The sequence below is a fragment of the Macrotis lagotis genome, chromosome X (assembly GCF_037893015.1).
Source record: "Macrotis lagotis isolate mMagLag1 chromosome X, bilby.v1.9.chrom.fasta, whole genome shotgun sequence".
Lineage (NCBI taxonomy): Eukaryota > Metazoa > Chordata > Mammalia > Peramelemorphia > Peramelidae > Macrotis > Macrotis lagotis.
The window spans coordinates 588,123,373-588,149,333 of record NC_133666.1 but is presented as its reverse complement, the minus strand read 5'-3'; the positions used below and the strand labels follow the sequence as shown (position 1 = coordinate 588,149,333).

General features: G+C 41.7%; 1 protein-coding gene across 1 annotated transcript; it reads right to left on the bottom strand.

The window, feature by feature from the left end:
- Positions 1-321: 321 nt before the first annotated feature.
- Positions 322-21,062, bottom strand: LOC141499387 (uncharacterized). The gene is made up of 9 exons (XM_074202129.1): positions 20,927-21,062; positions 20,507-20,750; positions 12,197-12,567; positions 11,229-11,291; positions 9,586-9,642; positions 8,792-8,878; positions 7,089-7,157; positions 864-938; positions 322-763 (listed from the first exon to the last, which is right to left on the bottom strand). The coding sequence occupies exons 1-9, from the start codon at positions 21,060-21,062 to the stop codon at positions 483-485; spliced, it is 1,383 nt and encodes a 460-aa protein (XP_074058230.1). The 3' UTR covers positions 322-482.
- Between the last annotated feature and the right edge of the window lie 4,899 nt (positions 21,063-25,961).

Genomic DNA, 25,961 nt, shown 5'->3' with positions numbered 1-25,961 from the left:
GTCTGGAAGGCCCATCTTGTCCTCAAGCACTTACTGGCTGTGTGTCCCTGGGAAAGCCATCTAACCCTGTCTGCCTCAGTGAAATGGCAGGAAATGGCAAAGCCCTTCACATCTCTGCCAAGAAAACTCCAAATGAGGTCATGAAGAGTAAGATGTAACTGAAAATGACTGAACAACTTAAGCTTTGCATGAGCCTCATAACAACCTTGGGAGGAAGGTATTATTATTTTCATTTTTACAAGTGAGGAAACTGAGGCGGTGACTTGCCCAAGGTCATACAGCTGGTGACAAGTATTTGACAATAAGAGACCAAATGGGATGTCAACTTTTATTATTATATGAAAGTAGAAGAGTTTGAGGGATAGAATATAAATTTTTATCTAAGGCCTTCTAAATACAGAGAATAGGTGAAACTGGTCTAGATAGAATGCATTACAAGGAATAAGGGTAATCTGAGCTGCATCTCAGAGGAGAACCAAAGCCTACTTGGGGTGAGGAGCACCAGGCTGCTCAAAGGTGGAGAAACAAGGCTGTGGAATCTCAGATCCTGAGAAGAGGATGCTGGAGTTGATCATTTGGGGGAAAAAGGGCCCAGGGTGCAGTGGGGCTTCTGGGTGGTTGCCCAGCAGCAGGCAGAGGTGGTACATGTTGTGATTTAGGAGGTGGATGCCGGGGATCAGCTGCTCCTGCTGGCACTGGAGGACTTTGGCGATGTACATGTTGACCACAGATATCTCCTGTTGGTTTCGGGACAGGTTTCTCACTGCAGGAGGGGAAGCAATACATCCGTCAGCAGTGATCTAGATGGGAGGGGGTGGTCTCCAAAAGGAAAAAGAAAACAGCCGTTGCCGTTGCTTACTTACATTCCTCCAGCATGGCCTCCTCAATCTGCTGAGATCTAAGGTCACGGGGGACCTGGGGTTTCTCTTGCTGAATAACTAAGACAAAACACAGAGACTGGGATAATAGCAGGAAGTAATAGAAGAGCTACTGCCAAATCACCCTCTCCCCACCAAACCCTAACCAAGGACCTGACCTTGACCACACTAGCCATGGGGAAAGTGCTAGAACTCCTATGACACAGGGATAAAAAGAAAAAAACAGTATTTTTCTTTTCAGATTTCTCTTCCACCTCATGGACTGGGGTGCTCTCTTTTGACTTAAAATGTGCAGTAGCTCTGCCCCACAATTGAAGCAGGGATCTCATCAATTTGCAAGTTCCCCCCAAGATGCAGAGATCCTAAACAGGTGGGCCCCCTTCTTCCTGGTGATTCTCAGTGAGGTCCCCCTGGGAGTTAGCCCAACATGTCGGAGAACAGTCTTTCTCCAGACTTTGGGAGGATTTTACCGGAGCACTCAGTCTATTCCCCCATAATCCTTCCATCAAACCCCCTGACCAATCACCATTTTTCATCATCTGTATTCCTGATAACATTCTTCAATAAAGTTCCTCATTGATTAGATGTGGAAGCCTCACTGTGTGCCTTTCCATTGATTACTAGGAGCTTTGTTACTCATCAAACTTTGTGTATATGTGTGTGTGTGTGTGTGGGTGGGGCTCACACTGGCTTGGTGACCTCCCTGGTAGTTCATTCCAGGTGGGAGTCATTTAATGCAAGAATCACATAGATCCTCAGGGATGTATATCTAGGGTTTGTGGATTTAATAGGCAATCAGGTGGACAACTGCTACAAAATAAGAGTGGAAAAGATAAGAGTAGGACTTGAGACATCTGGGCTCCAGTTCTAATTCTTGTTACTCCTACTCCCCAGCCCCCATGTCACTATCTAAGGTTCAGTTTCCTCTGCTGTCAAAGTGGGATAATTCCACACAGAAAGAGGAAAGCACTTAGTTCACTTCAAAGTGTAAATAAATGAAAGTTACTCTGAAGGGTGTCCTGGTAAATGTTTAACAACCAGCTCTGGGGGAGGGAGAAGGACACTTAATAAACATTTTATACCTTATTTGATTTCTTATCTAGATAATCAACTAAATTATAAAGCCTTGATTTGTAGTTTATTCTGTGGTATAAATAGGCAACGATGAAAATTTAACAAGCAGCTCTCACAGAGCTGGCACCAGCATATTCCTGATACTATTATTAAAATAAATTACCCATTAAGTAAATGGGAAACCATGTCAAAGCCTGGTTCTCTAGAACCTTAGCAGCAGCTAGTTGGTACAGTAGTTAGAGTCAGAGAAACCTGAATTGCTAGCTGTGTGACTTTAGGCATGTCACTTAATCTCTGCCTCAGTTTTCTCATCTGTAAAATGGGATAGCATCAACCTCCATAAAACTCAGAGAGAAAAGCTATGTAAAGTGCTTCTCAAACCTTGACATACTATAGAAATCTTGGCTGGTATTATTATCATTACTTGTATTCATTTAAGACTACGAGCTCCTTGGTAGCAGGAACTGTTTTTTGCCTTTTCTTTTTATCTTCCGCATGTAGTAGGTATTTCATAAATAGCTAATCATTGTTGACTAATCAAAATCTGGGGAATCTATCACTGGGTGCCTTTTAGAAAAAAGAAATCAAACTCAATGACTCTATAGAGAACCCTTGCAAATATAAAGCATCTTTCTTTGAAAGCTTTTTCTTCCTATCATGTAATTCCTAATGTAAGTCAGGGAACAGGCACCATTTCCCAATTATCTCCTGGTGAGGAAATAAAAACACAGCCAAGACCACAGTGGGAGTTGATCATCCAGGCCTTCAGAACTGAGATTGAGAGTTGGTGGAAATTTAAAAAAACAATTTCCTGTTACTTTAATCCACAGAACTCACATGAATGATATAGGATGTTTACATAAATACTAAGAATCATCATACAGCTTTATGTCATATGGTTTCTTGGTACAGAACGGAGTTTGCTATGCTTTCATAGAAAACAGAATTCTTTCAAGCATAAAAAAATGGTTGTTAGTAGCTACAATTATTTTTCAAAAGGTGGGGATTTTAAACTGACTCTTCTTTTTTTTTGGAAACATTTTAAGCAACTGAATTTTGCCCATCCTCTTCCAAAGTATCAAATCAAGAAAACGATTTGTGAGTCCTTATTAATGGGCAACCAACCACATTCCACTCATTTTACAGATAAGAAAACTGTGACATGACCAGATCACATGTGCCTTTGATCACAGAGGAGTAAGTCACAGAACTGAGACTTGAACGTGGGTCCTCTGGACTCCATTCAACTTATGCTGCATCCTCAGTTATTAACTAGGCCAGGGGGAAGTCTTTCTCACATTTTGTCAGGTTATGGTGAGGATCCTGGGTTCCCAAACACAGCACTAGCTGAATATGAGCCCTGAAGGGACTCACTCATTCTAAGCCCAAAACAGCTTAGATTAAGGTCCCAGTTGCACATTTTAGTTTCTCCCAATACTTAGGTTCATAGTAGGTGCTTAATAAATGTTTACTTGCCTGAACAGACTGACTACTGCTAAAAAAGTAGCCTAAGTCTGGGTAGGCTCGTTGCCAAGAGCCTGGCTACCCAGCAGGAGCTTTTTCTGTGTTAGCATGAAGACCCTTTCCTAAGGTGAACATAGATAGGTGAGGGGGATCCTCTCATTGATAACTTAGTTCTTTCAGAGACTGAACAGTGAGCAACCCTGAATTGCTTTGCAATGAAACAAACTCAAATTGAGGTCAGCTAATTTAGATCTCAGTATACAAGAACTGCAATAGGGCCTTAAAGATGCTGTTGCCTTAGCAGTAATATCCTTCTCACCTAAGGACTCCAGTCATGGGAGGGCTGGTGGAAGCAAGGAGGGTGTTGAGCTTGAAGAAGGGAAGAATGGGGGTCTGGGAGGTGTGTGTGTGTGAGGGGAGGAGCATGGGAGCTGTCTTAAAATAATAGAAAAGTTGTCATATGGAAAGAGGATTAGATCTGTTCTACTTGGCCCAGAGGACAGAACTAAAAAGAGGCAGATTCTGGTTGGAAAGAAGGAAGAGCTAACCATGAGAGCAGTTATGAGTTACATAGCAGAAAATAACACATGTAATTATGGAATAGTTTCCACAGTTAGGGTCAGAGAGCTCCACTGATCCCTGCCAACAGTGTTCCCAAACAAATAAAGGTGACAACATGCAATAAGGTCTAGACAGGTTATATCAGGGATAGCCCACAGAGGGAAGGCACTGGCAAGAAAGGAACCAGGAAAGACTTTCTTACAGAAGACAGGATTTTCAGTGGGACTCGAATATAGTCAGGACAAAGTCAAAGAAGGGGACATGGTGGACAGCCCAGGAAATGAAGAGTGCAGAAGGGACTCCCTAGACCTCAGATATATGGGGAAGAGTAAGGTGGGAGAAGACTGAAGGGAAGGAGTAGGAATAATGGAATAATGGACTAATGGCATGTTGTAATGGGGATATTTTTTCAGAGGTAGTCACACTTTGTTGTTGTTGTTCAGTCATTTCAATGGTGTCTGATTCTTTGTAATTCTGTTTTGAGATTTTCTTGACAAAGAGACTGGAACAGTTTGCCATTTCCCTTTCCAACACATTTTACAGATGAAGTGATTTGCCCAGGGTCACCTAGTTAGTAAAGGTCTAAGGCCAGACTTGAACTCAGGAAGATGAGTCTTCCTGACTCCAGGCTTGGCTTTCTATGTACTGTGGCTCCAACTAGCCACCCTTAGGGTGGGCTAGATATCTCTATAGTGCCCATCTAACACTGAGATTAAGTGGGGTGGTGGGAATAAAAACTGCCAGGTCAGCAGTGAGTCTGAATTCTCTGGCTTCCTAGTTGCACTCTAATAGGGAGTACATGGATGAGGTGTGGCTGGTTATTAAGTACCTGGATGGACATGCACCTTTTCACCTGTCTCCTAGATAGCTATTTCCTGCTGAATTTTTACACCTTTCTTCCCTGTTTTGACATATGTCTTTGTGGCAGGCTCTGGTTACAAGGAATATCGAATGAGAATTTTGCTAGCAAGCAGACATGTGACTCATTAAAGCCACAACGGCACAGTACAGACAAGATGTTTTGTTGGTGTTCAGGTGTGTGTGATGTGGGAGCCAAGGAACAGATGGAGAGGAGGAGGGTGCTAAGATGTGAAGGAATCAGAGGTGTCAGATGTAATTAGTTGAGCAAGCAGCTGCACTGAGAGTGAAACCAGAGTTCAGTGTGACAGCCTGGTGAGTATGGAGGAGGCAGATAAGGGGATTCACAGCTGCTGTAACTGGGAGGCTGGGGCTTCCACCTCTAACCTGTCTTTGTCCAGTGGCCTTGGGCAGAGAAGGACCAGAAGCAGGAGGTACAAGGGTATCAGGGCAGCTGGTGGGAGAAGATGACATTCCCCTAAGATCTCATCACCTCAGTTGTGCTTCTACGATTAGATGCTGCCAGACACTGCTGATGACTGATGACTTCTGGGATGACCCAAATGGATGGGGAGAGCCAAGAAGGGGCCTGATCCAGATTTGAATACTATTCTCAAAATGTGTTCCCTTCCTAACTTCCTTTGAACTCAATCCACACTTTTCTGCTTTGCTCTTAGAGGATATGGACCTTTGTACCACTGAAGCATTGAGAATAGTGGAAAGAGGTAGGTAGTGGAATTATTACTTAGTATTTCAATAACTGTAGAAACTATTCCATAATCACATGTGTTATTTTCTGCTATGTAACTCATAACTGCCGTACTTCCTTAGGAACTGATTTTTTTAGTCCAACCTTCTCCATTTTAGATGAGGAATCTGAGGTTGGAGAAGTGACCTGCCCTGCCCATGGCTAGGTAGGCAGTGACGGAGCTGAGGTCTGGCTACTACCACCACCAAGAAAATGCAGCAAGGTGATCTTGTTTTTCCATTTGTAAAAACACTGGAAAAGGCTCTGAGACCCAGGGAAGTTAAGTAATTGGGTCTACCTTGTACAAGAAAGCAAAGAATGGAAAACACAAGTAAGGTAGAGAGCGCCAGATCAATTGACTTTCAGAAACATAAGGGAGGGTCATTGAGTGGAATCTGTTCATTTTGCAGACAAATAAACTGAGGCCCAAGGGGTGACATAACTGGCTTCAAAGTCAAAGGGAGCCAGTAGGACATCTGGATAAGTAGATCAACTGCCTTGACTCAGGGCCATATTCTGATCAAAGAGTTCAACATTCTTCAAAATATCACAAGGCTGGATTTTTTTCCCCCATTATTTTGCAAGACTGGTGCACACACAATGAAATCTGTTGACAGCAGCTGCTTGTGATGCTTAGAAACTGGTAATTATCTGTGCAACGGAGGCTGTGTTCGTTCTCAGTGTGCCTAAGTGTGACCGGCAGCCACGTCAATCAGACCATGTGAGTCACTGACAGTCAGTGTTTACCCAGGAGCAGATGTGCCATGACAAAGGAATGAGAGAAGGGCTGGGGTCTGAGCGATTTATGAGGGAGGGAGGGGACAACAGTCCTTCATCTGCTAAGTGGGATTTGGTCAGAGGAACATGGATATGATCAGAATGATCTTTGTATTAAAAAAAAAAAAAAAGGAAAGAGGGGCCGCTAGGTGGCAGTGGATAAAGCACTGACCCTGGAGTACCTGGGTTCAAATCCGGTCTCAGACAATATTACCTAGCTGTGTGGCCTTGGGCAAGCCACTTAACCCCATTTGCCTTGCAAAAACCTTAAAAAAAAAAGGAAAGAAAAAAGATTTATCTTGTAGGAGCTTGAATTGATTTTGAATTGATGATATAATAGTCCAAAGAAAAAAATAACTAAATTAAAGAAAAATTACTAATAGTTAAAGGAATAAAAACATAATTTCTTAGGAGATAGGAAAAGGTCAAGGATGAGGGCTGAGCTGAAATAGAACAATGTTTATAGGATAATCAACTTGAAAGAGTGCTAGAATCTTACCTACAAACTCACCCACTTCCCCAAACTTCTCCCACATTTACAACTTCTTTTTAACAACACCCAAGTTAATCAGCAATTAAAGGACAAATCACAGACACTGAATTTTTTTTGAAATGCCACATATTTCAATATACTTAAGAATCTGATACAATACATTGTGTCCACAGAAATCCATGGCCATTAATTACAAAATTCACCCATCCCATCATTTCCCCATCCCTTTGCCTACCTGTTTCCTCTCCTGGCTGTCTTCCTAAAGTTGGCTGATTTACTGTATTTTCATCCACTCCTTCTGTCACTTATTTTGAAAAATATTGTACTCATGAGTTACATAGAAGAAAATAACACAATATATTCTTAAATGAGACTTTCAACTCCCTTGACAAGTCAACACTTTCCTTAGTGTCAGCCCAAAATGATCCACATGGTCATTTGACTCCTGGGAGAGAAATATAGTCATTCCTGATAGGTAGAATCTCCTCTAGGATTCTGGGAGATGGGATAGTCATCAAGCTTATAGCGTTGTAGTGTGAGGCTTGCCTGCATTGGGAGCAAGGAGTCATGGAGTCTGGGCATGGCTCTGCCATTGGGTGATCTTAGAAGAGGTTGGGTTAATTAAAATTAGTGCCTTGGGGAAGGAAATCAATCAACTTCAGGCACATGCCAAAAAATAGAGTGGAAATTCAGAAACAGTCACAGAATTTCAGAATTGGAAGAGACCTTAGAAATTTCTTCCATCCAACTTCAAGGTGAGCAGGGACCCACCCCAAGTGGACTTACAGCCTCCCCTTGAACACCTTCAATGAGGGAAAACCCACTCCCTCCAGAGGGAAACCACTGGGACCCACTGCACTTTGTCATGTCTGCTCTGAAACCTCCACTTTTTGATTCTGGTTCTGCCCAAGTGGGATCTTGATTGTGGTGTTTTCTGAAATAAGACATCTTTGGGAAATCTTCAATTCCCCCAAATGGAGGTGGTCAAGCAAAGGCATGGTGACAGCGCCAAGGTCCCTTCCATCTCTGAGATTGTCATTCTGCCTTGGTCTCTGCTCTGATGTTCAGAAAGCCCAGGACAAAGATAACTAATGCTAAATGTGGATTTGGGTGGGATGGACTCGGGGAAATCTCATTTTCCAAAACAGGCTTTTTCTCCAAGATGATGATGAGGAAGATGAAGCCCAAAGTAGTCTAGAACACTCTGGGCCCCACCTGGGCCTACAACACCCTCAAGCTAACTAGATGCAGTTCTATCTGATTTTAATATTAAGAATAATAATTAATAATATTAATAAAAAAGGAACTATATAAAAGTGTGATTTTCTAAGTTAATATGTCATCCATAAGGATCCTTATGTATAGTTTAGTTACCTCCATTTCTATTTGAGTTTGACACTAGTGTGCTAAGCACCATCCCTCATCATCCAAGAGAATCTTGAATGAGCAAGCCAGGTGGAACTGTTGGACCTTGGGTCAGGAAGACCCAAGTTCAAATCCTACCTCAGATACTTATTGGAGCTCTGTGACCCTGAGTAAGTCAACTTAATGTCTGCCTCAACTATGAAATGGGTATAATAATAGCACCTACCTCCCAGGGTTGTTGTGAGGATCACATGAGAGTATATATGTGTATATGTATATGAACACATACCGTATATCTATATATATATAGAGAGAGATATATAGACTATATATAGACTGTATATGGATATATGGAAGTATATATTTACAAAGTCAGATATATGTATATACACATGCATATATGACTTTGACTTCTGGGTATCCAACAACCCCCCAGAAAGTAACCAAAAGTCACTCCCAAGTGAGAAGATCTAGCCTGGCATGGGTTGTGCGGTGATCTCAAACACTGATATCAAACAGCCAGGGTGCCATGCCCCAGTGTTATGTCAAGTCCTTCTTGGATGCTGAACTTACCATTACTTGCTTCACTGTCTTTGGATTGAGGCTCACTGATGGAAGTCACTGCCTGGGGAGGCTGCAACAAGGTTCCAGGTAATTCTTCTTGGGTTTAGAGGAAAGAATGGATTATTTCAATCACCTATCACCAATTTTCTCAGTAAGAGGCAACAAGAAATCTCTTTGTGTAAGAAAAGGCCCACTTTATTGATAAAAAGGAAGTAAGGCAGTTTTCCCATTTGGACTCAAATCCTCTCTCCATTTTCTTTCAGCAAATGAGGTTTTTTAATGAAAAAAAATTCTAGTCATATGTACACAGGCAAGTTGATGTGGTCAATTAAGTAATTAACTAAATTACTCAGGCCAAAAAGACCTCTTTGTAAGAGCAAAAAAGTAAGCATTTTTGTCTCAGTTCTCTTTCTGAACTCAATTCAACAAATATGTTAAAAGCGTACTATGTTAAGCACTGGAAATACAATGACAAAAATGAAATAATTAAGGCCCTCCAGGAATTTGCATCCTATTGGGGAGGAGGAGAAACGAATGGATAATCTATAAGGAAGAGAAAACACCATCAGGGCAGTTAATGACTCAACTTTCCATTTCACCTCTATAGATAGTGCTCTAGTCAGAAAAAATTCTCCACCATCTAAGTCTTCCAAATAATTTTCCATGGGGCTGTGATGCATCCTTCCCCTTATTACACCCTCAGCCCCAAGCACAAGTTTATCAGTTAGCCCTCCCTGAATTTCTGTTTGGGTGTCAAAGATGACTGGCTCAGTTCAGACAGAGATGGCTGTTGGGAATGTTACCTGGCTTGTCTGGATCAGGATTATAAGAATGCTTTGCAGGGATCTGAGCAGGAATTTCTGAAAGTTAGAAAGGGAGGTGAAAACATCATTTTGGCAGTGCCCAATAGGTGGTAAGCCAGGGTCATGAAGGTGTTAAGCTTCAAGAACCTGTACAAATAGGATATGGACAGGCCTTGCAGGCAGCTTGTTATACAGAGCTCATCACAGGAGATTTGTCTGTTGGCTAAATACACACAGATGGAGACACTGAAATTTTAAATGTGTATAGACCAAAAATGCTTATTCCTTTAGGGTAAAACTCGAACTTCTTTATTTAGCTTTTACAGTCCTGTACAACCTGGCCCCAACCTGTCTTTGCAGAGTCATTAGACATTATTCTCATCTCCACCCCTGACCTTGATAATAGAATCCAACCAAACTGGTCTTCTCTAGTTCTCCACTCAAGACATTTCATTTCCCATTTCTGAACCTTCTAGATGGCTTTCTCTCATACTTGGAATGCATTCCTACCTTCTATCTACTCCAGAGTCCCTCTAGGCAGTGTAGGCACAGCCTACTTTCTTCATGAAGCCTTTACTTAAAGGTCCCCTAACGGCTGGTGTCGACCCTTCCAAATGACTTTATATTTAATTACTTTGTACCTATTTGTATTTATTAACCTTATATTTACTTAATATATTTATATTTCCTTTATAATATTTATATTTATGTCTTCCCTATTATCCAGTAACTTATATTTAAGACTGAGTTTAGTCTCCCATTAGACTGAGCTTATATATAGTTATCCTATTAGCCAGTGAGTTTATATATAATTTTCCCTATTAGACCATGAGTTTAGTCTGTGAGTTTATATAGTTTCCCTTATTAAACTGTGAGTTTATATATAGTCTCCATCAGATAGTGAGTTTATACAGGCTCTCCTATTAAATCATGAGTATATATATATATATATATATATATATATATATATATATATATAGTCTTCCCATTAGATTGTAAGTTTCTGTATAGTCTCCTCTATTGGACTGTGAGCTTAATCAGAGTCTCCTCTATTTTCCAGTGAGTTTATAGTCATCCCATTAGACCATAAGTTTATAGTCTCCCCTATTAGAAAGTGAGTTCCTCAACAGAAAGACTGGGATTTTTTTGGTATCTCTAGTTCCATCTATGTTATTGTTGTCTAATAGGTGCTTAATGTATACTTGATTGCTTTCTCATAATTTTCAAGCCCTCAATCCAATGCCCCCTAAAATAAGTTATAAATTTTAGAGAAAGGAGCATGCTTTTTCCAGTGGCTGATCAGTTAAACTGAATTAACTGAGTAGCCATTAAGGTCCTATTATGTTCCAGGCCCTGGGCTACAAAGACAAAGTAGTTAATAGTCCTTGTCCTTAAGGAGCTTCCTACCCCGTTTCTTTCTTTTATTAATTATTTATTTTTCCAATTATACGTAAGAGATATTTTCAACATTCATTTTTGTAAAGTTTTCTCCCTCCCCTCCCACCCCTCCCTATTCCCCTCCCTAGGATAGTAAGTAATCTGATATAGGTTCTTCATGTATAATCATGTCACACACATTCCCACATTAGTCATGCTGTGAAAGCAGAATCAGAACAAACAACTCCCCCACCCCAGTTTCTTACCCGCTTTCTTCTTCTGCTTCTGGAGTTCCTGGGTTAGCTTCCCTTTGCTAGAGCGTTTTGGCCCTGTTACGGACAGAGAGAAGAAACAGCCTAGTTCATCTGGATCATGAATATGGAGCAACAGATGAGAAGGAAAAATGTGGGGCATCTGTCTTCCAGAGTGGGTGCTTTTCCAAGGCTTGTTCAGTTGTCAGAGATGGTCCTGGAAAGGGACCAGGGCCTCCAGCTCTAGTCTTTACCCTAAGGAATTTAACTTTCTGGGTCTAAATGAACCCTGACACTAGGGAGGCTGCTCCTTCATGGGGGTATCTACTGTGAGACGGCAAATAGGAAAACTGAAGTGAGCTCCTTGAGAGACAGAATGTTCACTCCCAGCACTAAGCATCGGCTCCGATCACAATAGGCACCATTAAGTACCTACTGTATACTAGACTTTGTTCAAGTCCCTTGGGATCTGGATAAAGAAATATAATCCCTACTTTCAATGTAAAATGGTGACAATGACAGCACTTAGGTCACAGGGCTGTTGGGAGGATCAAAAGAGATAGTCAGTGAGATTAGTACAATGGCTTCTTTCTTCCTGGCTGGCACTTAAACCCTTCTTCCTTCCTTTAAATATATTAGAGGCATCTAGAATTTTAGAGAACCAGGCCTATTGCGTGACCCTGGGCAAATCACTTAACTTCTGCTTGTCTCAGTTTCTTCATCTGTAAAAATGGAGGGGGGGATAATAATAGCACTGACCACCTATGGTTATAAAGACCAAATCCTTATATCAGCACAAAGCCTGGCATATAGTACATGTAAATGTTAGATATTTATTATTGTTGTTGTCATCATCAAAAGACTTGCATTATGTCACTGATCCTAAAGCTCCCTATTAGGGAACCCCCCTTGAAAGGCAGCAAGGCTTGCTTCCAGCATCTCCTGTGGAGGACCTCATCCTCAGGGCCATCCTCTTGACTTACGTTTTGGGGGCCCAGATTTTGGTGTGCCCCCGGCTGCTGTGTTCCAGAGGGTGTTCATTTTGTCATAGAAGTGGGGCAGAGGGTCTGAGTGGGTTCCTGTGGCCAGATAGCGAGCCTGTTCAAAGCGGAACTGGCTCTTGAGGTGCTTCCACTTGGTGCGGCACTGCTCAGCGGTGTAGCCGGCATGGCGTTGGGACAGAGTTTCAGTGATCTCTCTCCAGAGCTTGCTCTTCCTCTGGCTGGTTCCTGAGATGATCTGATGGGCTTTGCCTGTCTTGAAGATGGCCTCTAGCAGGAGGTTGGTCTCATGTCGGCCCCAGTTGGCTCTCCAAGAGCCTGTGGAAGGTTTCTTTAAAACATTTTGGGTCTTTCTGAGGAAACACAAATGGAAGTTTTACAACGAGGGATCCCCCCAGCTGTGATAGGGGCAGCCACGGGAGATACAAGAAGCTTGTCAACAGAGTACAAAGAATATTTGATTCTTTCTTTCTTAACATTCATTTTCAAAAATTTTGAAATCCAAATTCTTTTCCTCCTTCCACACCTCCTGCCCCCACATTGAGAAGTCAAACAATCTATCAGTTCTATATGTGAAGTCTTGCAAAACCTATAGAGGGAATATTTAAAAAATAATTATTTTATCATATCAAAGTTAATGAAATGATTTTGTTTCTTACAGACACACTCAGGTAAATTAGTATTTATTTCCTTATTTCCAGATAGTACTTGCCCATAGACAGTGCTTAATAAATGCTTGGGGACTTTGCTTGTCTAAAGAGAGGGAGTACAAGAAAATTGAGGAATTTAAAAGATCCCTTGGTTTACAAGTTTTAAGGTCCTTTGAGCATATTACCTGTTGTACAAATAACTTTGCTACTGGGGAGAGAGGATGTCAGCATACCTAGATGTAGAACTGAAAGGGACCTTTGAGTCATCTACCTCATTTTATGGATAAGGACATTGAGACCTTGAAGTCTCAATTTCACACAAGTGACTTGCCCAACTTCAAACAAGTGGTAAGTGATACTTCTCATTATTTGAAGTTTGGTCCTGACTCCCAATTCAATATTCTTTTACTGTACCACTTAGAAACAAATGACTTTTTCTTTCGAAGTTCAACAGCAACTCTCTCTCTCTCTCATATATATATATATATATATATTTACATGTTTGTGTGTGTGTGTATATATATATATATATATATATATATATATATATATATATATGCATTATGCATACGTACAAGGAAAGACTGAAGAGAGGAGAGAGAGAGAGTATGAACTCAAAAGGAATGTACTTGCAGAAAAGTAAAGCTGGTATGGGGGTAAGGGGAGAGAGATCATTCCAGGCACTAGAGGCAACCAGTGAAAATCAGAGGAATCAAAAGATGGAATGTTGCAAGACCAGTGTCACAGAACAGGTAGAGCTCCACCTGCTGGAAAGGCAGAAATAAAGGACCAGGTTAGGACATTATATTTGGTTCTGGAGGCTAGAGGAAGCCCTTGGACTTTCCTGAGTTTGTCACCCACCATCCCCAACTTGTAGAGTCCGTGGGTGGGACCAGCTGGAGGAAGGCAGAAAGACCTAAGCTCCTCCCATCACTGGGCCCCTGGGGGTCATGTCCCTGGGGGCTTCCAGATGATGATTTCAAAGGTCACCAGGCAGAACCGGACTCCTGCACAGCAGACAGACAGACAGAAACTGACCAGGTGGGCACTGCTAGCCCCACCTGTGCCTGCCTCGGTTTCCTGGTCCATGAAATGGGGGTGATAATAACAACATGGACTCCCCAGGGTTATGGTCGGGTCAAATGAGATATTTATAAGGTGCTTCACAAACCTTAAAGATTTATATAATTGTTAGTTTTAGTTTAAGTGATTTTGTGATTTATTAGCATTTTCACCCAGAGAGTGAGACCACCTCTTTAGAGGGTTGCCAGGGCCATTGAGAGATTAAGCAATTTACATGGGGGCTATACAGACAGTAGGTATCAAAGGTCTTGGGGCACTGAGAGGTTAAGTGACATTTCCAGGGACACTTGGATAGCAAATGTCAAGAAGTGAGATGAGAAGACAGGGACAATTATTAGTAACCTAAGATGTGCCAGGCACTGTTGAGCCCTTTACAGATATTATCTCATTTGATTCCCACAATGACCCTGGGAGGGAGGTGCTACCATTATTATCTTCATTTTACAACTGAAGAAACTGAGGCAGACAAAGGTTATATGCTTTCTTTGAGCACAGGATGGTCTTGTGATTCTTTTTTAGATTTCCAATACTTTGTACAGTATCTACATGTCCAGGGTCACACAACTAGGAAGTATCTGAGCTGAATTTGAACTTGGGTCCTCCTGACTCCCTGCCCAGAACTCTGTGTACTAAGGCACCCCCTTAATTTTGAGAGGATTAGGAAGATGTACAACAGAGTTATAAGCTTGGATGACAAGAAGAGGAGAGAGAGTTTGGGGTGGGAGGGAGAAGAGAACAGTCATTTAATAACTGGCTGCTGAGTTGAAATTAAATTAAATTGAACTGAACTAGGGTTACTATTATTAGTATCCACTGAAGAAATATTTGACTGGAACAGAGAATGGTGCTATTAGTGAAAATGAGGTTTGGGGATTTTCCTAGGATTTCTCCAAAAACACCAATTACCAGAGAAAATTTGAGTTGACTTTCCTTTCCTATTTGAATTGATCGGAACACTTTTCACCAAACCAAACTATTTGGGAAAGGGAGGATAAAGAGGAAACAGAAGCTTCCCCCCACCCCACCCCCCCAAAAAACCCAACTTTTCATACTATTAGCACAAACTGGTGGAACTTAATAGAAAAAGTGGTCTATATTTATATGACAATGTTGGGCTAATATACCCATCTATAGAAGGAGGAAACTGAAGCCTGCATTTGTTGATACCACAGAGCAAGGCTTGGTATATATAAAGCAACCAGAAAGAAATTCAAAGGTAAAGTATTCTGCTTGTTAACACTCCATATTCATTTCAAGACATTTGAAAAGGATTCAGAAAACAGATTAAATTAAGGAAGGACAATACTAGGCTGGGATGTGAGCTTTATAGTATAGTATTTTAAGAAATTACAGAGAATCTAATCTAGTCTCCATCCCAAAAGCCAGATCAGGACACTCTCCCAGGCTAGTGAAGTGAGGTGGAGTCCAAGGTCCTGAGTTCAAATGTTGGTTTGAAACTTACTAGGTGGTACAGTGTGCAGAGGGCCAGGCCTGGAGTCAGGAGGACCTGGGTTCAAATGTGGCCTCTGACACTTTCTGTGTGATTCTATTGGGGGGGGGCAGTTCTTGGCAAAGATACTAGAATAGTTTGTCATTTCCTTCCCTGGCTCATCTTATAAAGGCTGAAGTTTTAAGGTTTTCTAATTAGGCGATGGATCGTATGGGAGTAACTCCCGCCAAGAGAATTGCAGTTTCTTGCTGTCTAAAGTCGTGTTGATGATAATGACTGGGTGTGAAATTCATGGTGTGTGTTGCAAAGGCACCATCCAAATGTTAGGCTTTATAGGGGTGGAATTCCAGGGAAATGTTCCTGGGAAGCTCCGTGGGGCTGGTTGAGTGTCTGAGTCAGAGGGGAAGAAAGGTTATGAACTCAGGTGGAAGGAATGCTGTGGAGGCCCACCAGAAAGAACTCACAGGGAAACTGCAGGGATGCCAGAGAAGGGATTTCACTCCAAATTCCCAAATAAAATAAGGCCCTCTTGGGGGTTGGGGGGAGGGCAGTATGGTTAGTAGAAAATGCTGGGCCTGCATATGAGAATCAGCTCTGTCTAGTTTCTCTAGAATCTATATAATCTGGAATCTAGAGTCTAGCTAATCTATGTTCTCATTCATTCACTGGGCTAGGTTCATAAGAATACAAATATAAGAAACTCTCTCTACCGTCAAGAAACTTACATTCTCTTACCTAAAAGGAAAAGCTAATATAAAATACAGTCAATCTTTGACTTTCACTGGGGCAATGTTGTTAGGAAATGGAGCTAAATCCCAGGAATGTTGATACACCAAACCTATGGGATAGGGGGTTAGAGGTAGCTTTATGGATGGGCTAAAATCTATTTTACTGGGTGAGAGCTGTAATCAATGAGATCTGGGATCTAATAATTGTGTGATGGTTTTTGAGTGATGGGCTGCCCGAGGGGCATCCCCTGCTGGCTTCAGTGGGAATGGGACAAGCTAGCAGAAAGGCAGCCACAACCCTTTCCTCAACCACCCAAAACTGTACTCAAGGACAACAATGGTTGCAGATATTCCAGCACTTATCTAATACTTTTATTTTCTCACTAAGTCCCAGCACTGACCACATTCATGAGCTTCAAGGCCTTGCACTATGCTTTGGGGGCAATAAATGCAGCACAAAGCTTGTGTTTTAAAGGCTGAAAATTAAAATACATGATGAATTCCCAGAGAGCTTTAGAGTAGAATGAACAAGACCAGTGAAGACTAGTGAAGCATCTAGTAGCATACCAACCACTGTTTTCAATGTGAAAATGAGGTTACTAATAAAATCATCCAAATACTTACAGTTCCAAGAGTTAAAATAGCTAAAGGTGGAGGGCTGACTGCATAATCAAAATGCATTCTGTGGTGATTAATAAAAATACTGAATAAAAGGCATTTGGGAGTGATATTTAAGAGACTACAAACATTAAAGAAAAAAGAGGACCTCCAGATGGCACAGTGAATAAAGTGGTGAGCCTAGAATCAGGAAGACCTGAGTTAAATCTAGTCTCAATACATGAACTAGCCATGTAATCCTGGACAAGTCATTTCACCCTGATGGCCTCAGTTTCCTCATCTATCAAATGAACTAGAGAAGGAAATGGCAAACTACTCTGACATCTTTGCCAAGAAAACTCTAAATGGGGTCACGAAGAATCAGGCATGATTGAAACAACAGTTTACAGAAAAAAGGATCACAAAGTTAGAGAAAGGAGGCTTAAAGGTCATCTAGTTCAATTCCTTCATTTCATGGATAAGGAAACTGAGGCATCAGGAGGAGCTTAATGGAGTTAGTTCTGGATAAGTCTCTTAATTCAATAAACTTGAATTCAGCAAAATCTATTATTTTCCCTACACATACATATATATGCATATATGCAAATATGCAAAGATATTCATTATGTGGCTTCAGTTTCCTCAATTTTAAAATGACTAGGAAATGAAGTGAGGTACTAAGTTCCTTAAGATCAGAGAGATGTTAACATAAATTCCTCAGAATAGCTGACAAGCAGTTTGGTGTCTAGAACTACAGGATAATGGAAAGAAAATTGGTCCCTGAAGACATTGGGTAACCTCTCTGATCCTCAGTTATGGCGATAATACACAGGGTAATATTGAGGGATCAAATGAGATAATGCATTTAAAGCACTTTTAGCATTCTGGTTGAGAGATGGGTTTATTCCTATTAATCCTTAAGAATAACTAACATTATTATAACTAATAATAACAGTTAACATGTAAAATAACAAGCAATAAAAACAAGCTAAGATTTAGGCAGCACCTACTATGTGACAGATACCATTATACCAAGAATTTTAAAGTTACAAATATACTTAAGAGCTCTGGGACCTTGTACAAATCGTTAACCTCTGTATGCTTAAGTTTCCCTAAGTGGGGATTAATGATAGGACCTAATTGGAAGGGTTGTTATGAAGACCAAATGAGATCATTGTAAAGCATTTAACACCATGCCTGTTGGATCATATTTCCTTTTCTTCTCCTTCATTCTTGTGCTTCAATAGAAAAACTACTGGTTCTGGGCCTAAGAACTTGGGCTCAAAATTCTACTTCTGACCCCATCCGTGTGACCTTGGGCAAGTCATTTCAGCTCTCTAAGCCTCAGTTTCCTCAACTGAAAATGGGAAGGTTGGATGGGGTCCCGATCAACTCTAGAATCTATGTACCTTAGGAAGAGGTAGCTTTGGTATGGATGGGCTAAAATCCATTTCACTGGCGAGAGCTGTTATCAGTGAGATCTGGGGTCTAATAATGTGTGTGATGGTTTTTGAGTGATGGGCTGCCCGAGGGGTGCCCCTGCTGGCTTCAGTGGGAATGGGACAGCTAGAAGAAAGGCAGCCACAACCCTCTGGACTCTTCACCCCAGAGGTGGGGGGAGAAAAGGCCTACCCAATGCCCTCCTCATGTACATAAAGGTTCCTTGTGATTGGGAAACTTGGCCTCAGATCTTGAATAAGGTACTGACGTAACCTGTTGTTTTTGAAATTTGGGAAACATCTCTTATTCCCCATAAAAATAGAATATATCCATCTAGTATGGAACTGGGGGTATAAACTGACACAGAATGACCTCCATCACTGAACTTAATTTCTAAGGACTAAGGCCCCAATACCAGCTCTGCCATTTATTTTGTAGGGTGACTTTCATTAAGTTACCAAACTTCATTTCCTCATCTGCAAAAGGGGGTTCACCAAACTTACACCATCTGCCTTACAAGGCTGTCATGACCTTAGCAGCTAATGAGAGTACTGAACACAGTAGAAGTAAATCTTTGGGGGGGGGGGGGGGACTGGTGAAAACCAGGGAAGCTGTCAGCAAATTAAAAGTTGGAGCATCTGATTTCAACTAAAATTATGAAAGTTGACTATTTAATAGAACCCAAGGATCAATCAATCAGCTTGTAAGATGAACAGCCATGCTTATATTATCTTCATTTAAAGTGTTGATTCTGGTTAATTAGAATTGCTTGGGATGGGATTGGCCAGTCTTGCAAGAAAACATCAGACTCTATTACTTACAATCACATAAGAAAAAAAATCTAGAGATAATGATCAAAGTTCATATCTTTATGGTGTTTTAAGGTCCGCAAAGATGCTTTTCCATCTGACATCTCACTTGAGCCTCACAAGGTAGCCTCTGGGTAGATCCTGTTATTATTCTCATTTTATATCTGAGGAAACTGAGGCATTAAAGTGACTGACCCAAGGTCACACAGATAGTGAGATCCTTATTAAAATCAAGTTATTTGGGGGTAGCTAGGTGGTGCAGTGGATAGAGCAGTGGCCCTGGAGTCAGGAGGACCTGAATTCAAATCTGGCCTCAGACACTTGATAATTACCCAGCTGTGTGGTCTTGGGTAAGCCACTTAACTCCATTGCCTTGCAAAAAAGCTAAACAAAAAAATCAAGTTATTCAGTATCCTGAAAGAACTGGGGAGTTTGAACAAATGCCAAGGACTATTACCTTTAATTTAGGGAAAAAATGGATATCTTATTGTCTGATTTTGCTATCTCTTATACTTTATGCTTCTTCCTTAAGGATATGATTTCTCTCTCATCACATTCAATTTGGATCAATGAATACCATGGAAACAATGTAAAGACTGACAAATTGCCTTTGGTGGGGTTGGGGGGAAGGAAGGAAGATTAGAGGAAAAATTGTGAAATTCAAAATAAATAAAATCTTTTTTGTTGCTGTTGTTTTTTTGCAGGGCAAATGGGGTAAAGTGGCTTGCTCAAGGCCTCACAGCTGGGTAATTATTAAGTGTCTGAGGCCGAATTTGAACTCAGGTCCTCCTGACTCCAGGGTCGGTGCTCTATCCATTTTGCCAACTACCTGCTCATAATAAAAAAAAAAAAAGTCTTTAAAAAAAAATAAAATAAAGTTATTCTGACTTTTCCTGGTAATTCATGGAGTTCAATTTGACCTTTGGCTTCTGGAGAATCAAAAACATTCTGAGAGATGAGAGGGACCTTTTAAGGTCATGTCAGGGTCAAATCACTTGTTTCATGTTCCTCCTCTCTTTTTCTTTCTCACTTTACTGTATTTGTTTTTTTGCAAGGCAATAGGGTTAAGAGACTCGCCCAAGGGGCGGCGCAGTGGATAGAACACGGGCCCTGAGTTCAAACCCGGCTGTGTGGCCTCGGGCAAGCCACTTAACCCCGTTTGCCTCGCAAAAACCTAAAAAAGAAAAAAAGAAAGTTGCCCCAGGTTAGCCCTGCAAGCGGCCCTCGAGGGTCCGAGGTCGGATTGGAACTCGGGTCCTCCGGCTTCCAGGCCCCGCCACTGCCATAGGCCTTAGTTTAAAGGAACAAAGAGCCGGGGGGGGGGGGGGGGGGCACGCCAGCCTCGGCCTTGCTCCGCACCGCGCATGCCCGGCGGGGCCTGCTGCCTCTCGGGCCTCGGTTTCCTCGTCCGCCCCCCCGCCCTCCCCTCCCCCACTGCCCGCTGCGGCCCCGGCTCCGCCCCGCCCCTCCCCCACCCCCGAGCCCCCCGAGCTGGGCGCAGGCCGCCCCCTTGCCCTCGGCGGCCCCGCACTCACGGGTCGCTGGGGGCGCCGCTCCTCTCCATGCCTCCGCTCGGGGCGCCCTCCTCCGAGGTCACGCCCCGCGAGCTCCCCGCGGCTCCGCACCCCGACCCGGGCCAGACGGTCGGCTCCCGCCAACGTCGCTGATTGGCCGCTTCGCCGAGCTCCACCCCCTCCCTGCGGCTGCCCGCGAGGCGGCACGTGTGAAGCCGGAGCCCCGCCCCCGCCCCGGGCCCGGATGAAGCTCCGGAGGGCGCGGCTGGGGGGGGTCACGGCTTCACCCGGATGGACTCCACCCGGAACCCGGGGGCCGCTGATCCCCAAGGCGCGGGCGACCCCAGGCCCTCCTCCCTCCAGGCCCAGAGCCCTCCCTGCCCGCCGCGCCCCCTAGCGGCCCGTGCGTGTAGTGACACGTGCGCATGTCACCCCCGTCACGTGCACAGCCACGCGTGTACCGGATAGACGCACATACATGCGTTTCAGCCGCCTGCCCGTGGCATGTGCCGCTGACTGAGGCACAGGCGCGTGTCGGGGGCATCTGCGTGTGCGCCGCATCCGGGCACTGGCGCATCACACGGCTCGTCCGCACACGGCCAAGGACCTGACCGCCTCATGTCTAGAGACCCACAGCCCACATGCGTGCGTCGGGACATGCACGCACATGCCACGTGTATATGCAGCACACATCCCTGCGTCTATGCCGAGACCAAGCGAGACACACATGCACACAGACGTGCAGTAATGCAACTTATTGTAGCTGTCTGCACGCCGCATGTCCCTGGGTTTATGCTTGTATGTATCAATACAACATAGGACAGACAGACATGCATACACGAAAACATTGTACATACACACATACCGCACATCCCTATGTTTATGCTGATATGTATCAATGCGCATGGACATATGTAGACATTCATGCATAAATACAACCTATTTATATATCTACACATCACACATTCTAATGTATATACTTATATGTATCCATACAATGTACATGCATGTACATAAACACACAATGCGCAAATACAATATTGTCTATCTACACATCACATATCCCTGTTTATACTGATGTGTATCAGCACACATGTACATGTTTAGACATTCAATATATGAATACAAATATTTAATATATCTTCACATCATACATATTCTAATGTATGTACTTATGTATCAAGGCAATATACATGCACATATGTGAACAAACACATGTACAAACATAATATATTCTATATATCCACATATCACACATTCCTGTTAATGCTGATGTGAATCAATGCAATGCACATGCATGTATGTAAATGTTGTACCCAAAGAGCAAGACCCTCCGTTGGAGTTCAAGATAAGGTTGGAGATCTTTATTCCCAGGGACTATCTGGGGATTGAGTACCTGAATCAGATAGTACCTTGAGTGTTCAGGGGATAGGGTTTTTATAGTGCTTTGGGGGGGGGTACACAGAACAAGCAAGATACAGAAGTAAAGTCAGCAGTTAGATATATTTTCTTGTTATACTAATACAAACATGTAAACATATGGCTCAGTATAGATAGGGGTGAGAAGGGGTCAGGGTCTTTGTGTAATGATTGTCTAAGATGGAGGGAGTCAGGAATTTACTATCTTATGGTTCCAGCCACATCTGGGAAAGGGGGAGGCAGTCCTGGAATTAAACAGATACAGCAAGACAATTAGGCTAACAACGGTGCTTTGTAAATCTTTAGACAATTTTATGGTATATCCATGACCCCTTGGGTCCTATCGGACTATCTTCAGACCTAAAGGCACCTAGCCAAACTAATATTTCTAAGGAATTTCTCAGGGCCCAGAAGGATGTCAGGGATACCCCCCCCTTTTTTTAGGTTTTTGTAAGGCAAATGAGGTTAAGTGGCTTGCCCAAGGCCACACAGCTAGGTAATTATTAAGTGTCTGAGACTGGATTTGAACCCAGGTACTCCTGACTTCAAGGCCGGTGCTTTATCCACTACGCCACCTAGCCACCCCAGGGACCCCTTTCTATACAGGAATTTCACAAACATTGATATTGTATTTCATTCCCCACTTTTTTTTTCAAAATAACTCAGACCCTTGAGTTATCATCTTCATAACCTGGATAAGCATGAACTACAAACATCTTTACAAAGGATCCAGGTGTCATCATTACATCTCAATCCACCTATCTCTTTAAGTTGTACAGGCCAGCTACATCAGAGATAAGACTCTCCTTAGACATGATATAAACATACCACTCAATAGTCTTCCTCCTTTTCTTTTACTTGAAAACATCTGCACCCTGCCTCTCCTCCTTTTCATAGGGAGAAAGGCATAAAAGTAGGGGTGTCACACTTACATTATCAAGGGGAGGTTACAAAAACAGATCCCTTGACTATACAATGTAAACACTGGTGAGAAATGGTAGAGATGAACTGGTCCAGTGTCTCTGCTCTCTTCTCTCCTGGGGACCTCCAATGTACTGCATCTTCTGAATCTGTTCCAAAAAGTCCTCTCCAGCTCAAGTGACTAGTTGAAACCTTTGTCTTCTGGTAAAGAATCTGCTTAACATTTTACTTAGATCAAAACACATATTTTCTTCACAAGACAATGAGATTTTGGAGCTTATTGCAATTTACATTTTACCTTATTGCCATATTGATGCACATACTTAATTTTAACACAATAAAATTTCATTAGTGTTTTACTACATGAGCAAACTCCCAATGAGAATTGTCATACTGTCTTAAGCTTGTAACATACATTTAACAATCGTCTTAGTTCAAAGTACCCAGCGTATGGTTTAAAAATAAAACAATCTTAGCCTTTGCTCTTATTACAATAATGTTTCAAACATCCTTAACCAAAATGAAATTTTTCAAAATATTCTAAAATATGCCGTTGATTTTCCTTTTCCTGATATACTTATCTAACTCACATTCCTTTCCTTAAGCTAGGCCTTAAAACTATAATTATCCTAAGAATTTCCCATTCTTCTTCTTACCTAAATATCCCTTCTAAAAATTAAAGAAACTTAATTCCTATCTTAACATGTAGCTGTTAGCAGGTGTCAGAGCCACACACCTAACACACCTAACCTATCTCTGTCTATTAGATCCAATTCACCTAAAATTTCTTTTTCTAGTTTTCTTAGTAACTAACTATAAAGATCCAGGACATTAAAGGAAAATTTCTTTATAGATATAAGTATTGCATGTCAGTGTCCAGGCAGGTCACGTGGGTTAGTCAAATGTCTTAGTCCAGATTTATTCTTCCAGGTGAGATATTATCCAAATGTCATTTTGGGGAAATCAAGTCAAAGGGGTCCAACCTCAGCCATACTGAGAAGTCGTCCCTTTGGCTGCCCATCCCAGTCACCTGACATCTTGGCTTCCTTGGTTGCAAGAACATGACATTTACCCAGTGGTATTTCCTTTTTGTTGACCATCCTGGTATCTGGCATAAGAGAAAATCAATTAGAAGTCCTGTGATCTAAAATGGTTGTTTGACTTAGTTAGAACTTCCAGTGAATACAATTCACTAAATTCCAATTATAATCCTAATGGAATCCCAATTAATGAAACTACTTACCTAAAGCTCAAATCATCCTTCCTGGGTCTTTGCCTAAAATCTAGTATTCTAGTCTCCTTTGTCCAGGAGATTGCACAGAGAAATATCAAATTATCTTGTGTTTATTTTTCCTATATTATATAGTGCTTTTACTTCAAAGCAAACAACCACTGCTTTGGAATATACATATATAGATCCAAAATATTCCCAATTCACATGCATAGCTAGAAACTTCTATATGTAAACTTATTTACCTGCTATTCATCCTCAACATACAAATAGTTATTTTTCCCAAGGCAATTGGGTTAAGTGGCTTGTCCAAGGTCACACAGCTAAGCAATCACTAAGTATCTGAAACCTGACCTGAACCCAGGTCTCCTGACTCTGGGGCCAGTGCTCTATCCATTGAGCCACCTAGCCTCCCCCTAACATCCAATTTACTTTTCAGAATTCTTTAAAACCATTAAAACATCTTAGGTAGCCTTAAATTTCCAACATGCCTTATTAATTTCTGTGAGTAACAGAGTAACACACAAATTACTAGATTGTACAAAGCAATTCCTCCATTATTACATTATTCATGAACCCACAGATCTATCCCAGAAAGGGTCATACTTTTTCATATTTTCCTTATTCTTCAAAACAATCATATTAATCCCAGGCTTTATTTAAAAAACACATTCACAAGAGATAGCTAAATACTGCAAATATTATCACTTTGCAGTTATAAAAGAACATCACATAACTGATAAAAACATGTTATTCATCAATAACTTACCTTACAATAGGGCCCACAATTGCTATTTGTTCAGAGCCCCCATCAGCTGTCTGCAGTTACCAAGAGAGAAGACCACATTCTTGACTTCTTTAAAATTAAACCTACATCGTTAATATACATTAAACATTAAGATTCTTATTCAAACATCTCATTTCCCTTAGAACAAAAGCAAAATGAATATTCCATGTTCTTTACACTTTTGTCTCTACCCAAATTCTCAGAATCCAATTTCATACATGACACATTTAAAACCCCAATATCATTACAATTCAACTAACTTCCCAACAGCTTAGTTTGATAAAAACTTTAGAGTACCTTATACAGAGAATCTAGCACTCACATTCCAAAAGCTCTATCCAAAATAAAAATACAATTGTTAGCATTATTAAACTTAACATTAAAACCAGTTAGAGCATTTCCCCAAAAGACATCAGTAAACAGCCCTGATAACCTAGGTGTTTCTCTTCTTAGTAACCCAATACCACTTTTCTTTAACCCAAAGGTGTTACAATAGTTTAAAAACCCAAACCACACAACTCCTTGCAAAAGTTAAAATAGTTTAATCCCAAACTAATTTAACAATCTAGGTTATTTAATTCCTCCAATTCTGTACAAACTTTGTCAGAATGTCACAACACTAGTATCCCTCTTTTAAAACCCTCAGTGTGCTTCCCAAAACTCTAGTCCAGAAACTTTAAAAACAATGAGAGCTATCACTCAGGCCACATGGCCAGAAGATAGTCATTAAACGTGATTTCCTTTCAATAAAGGAGTCTCAACCTCTGGATCTTAGATATTTTTTTTTTCTTTTTCCCAATCACACATCCTACCTGTGGAGGGGTCTTTCCCTTTAAGGCTTAAGTAGATAAGGATTTTTCTGCCAGTTCCCCACCATGCCCCTGCTACCCTCTTCTCCCCTTTTTATTCAGCGAAAGAATCTTCGGGGGGGAGTAGGCTGCTTCAGGGGGAAGGGGAGACAGGTCTAGGAATGTCCATTCCCTTCCCTGCTCTTGTATTCCCCCCTTTTGATCTAGCAAAGGAATCTTCCAAGGGGGAACAGATGGGACCTGGTGCTGGGTGGGGGGACGGGGTTTAGAAATTCAGGGGCTTGAGGGCTCTAAATTTAACAAAACAGT

Coding starts and splice junctions, on each gene's coding strand:
- LOC141499387 (XM_074202129.1), bottom strand. CDS start 21,062: ATGCGCCAGTGCCCGGATGCGGCGCACACGCAGATGCCCCCGACACGC. Junction 20,751..20,926: donor GTACACGCGTGGCTGTGCAC/GTGACGGGGGTG, acceptor GACCCCCCCCAG/CCGCGCCCTCCGGAGCTTCA. Junction 11,292..12,196: donor AAAATCTGGGCCCCCAAAAC/GTAAGTCAAGAG, acceptor TGTCCGTAACAG/GGCCAAAACGCTCTAGCAAA.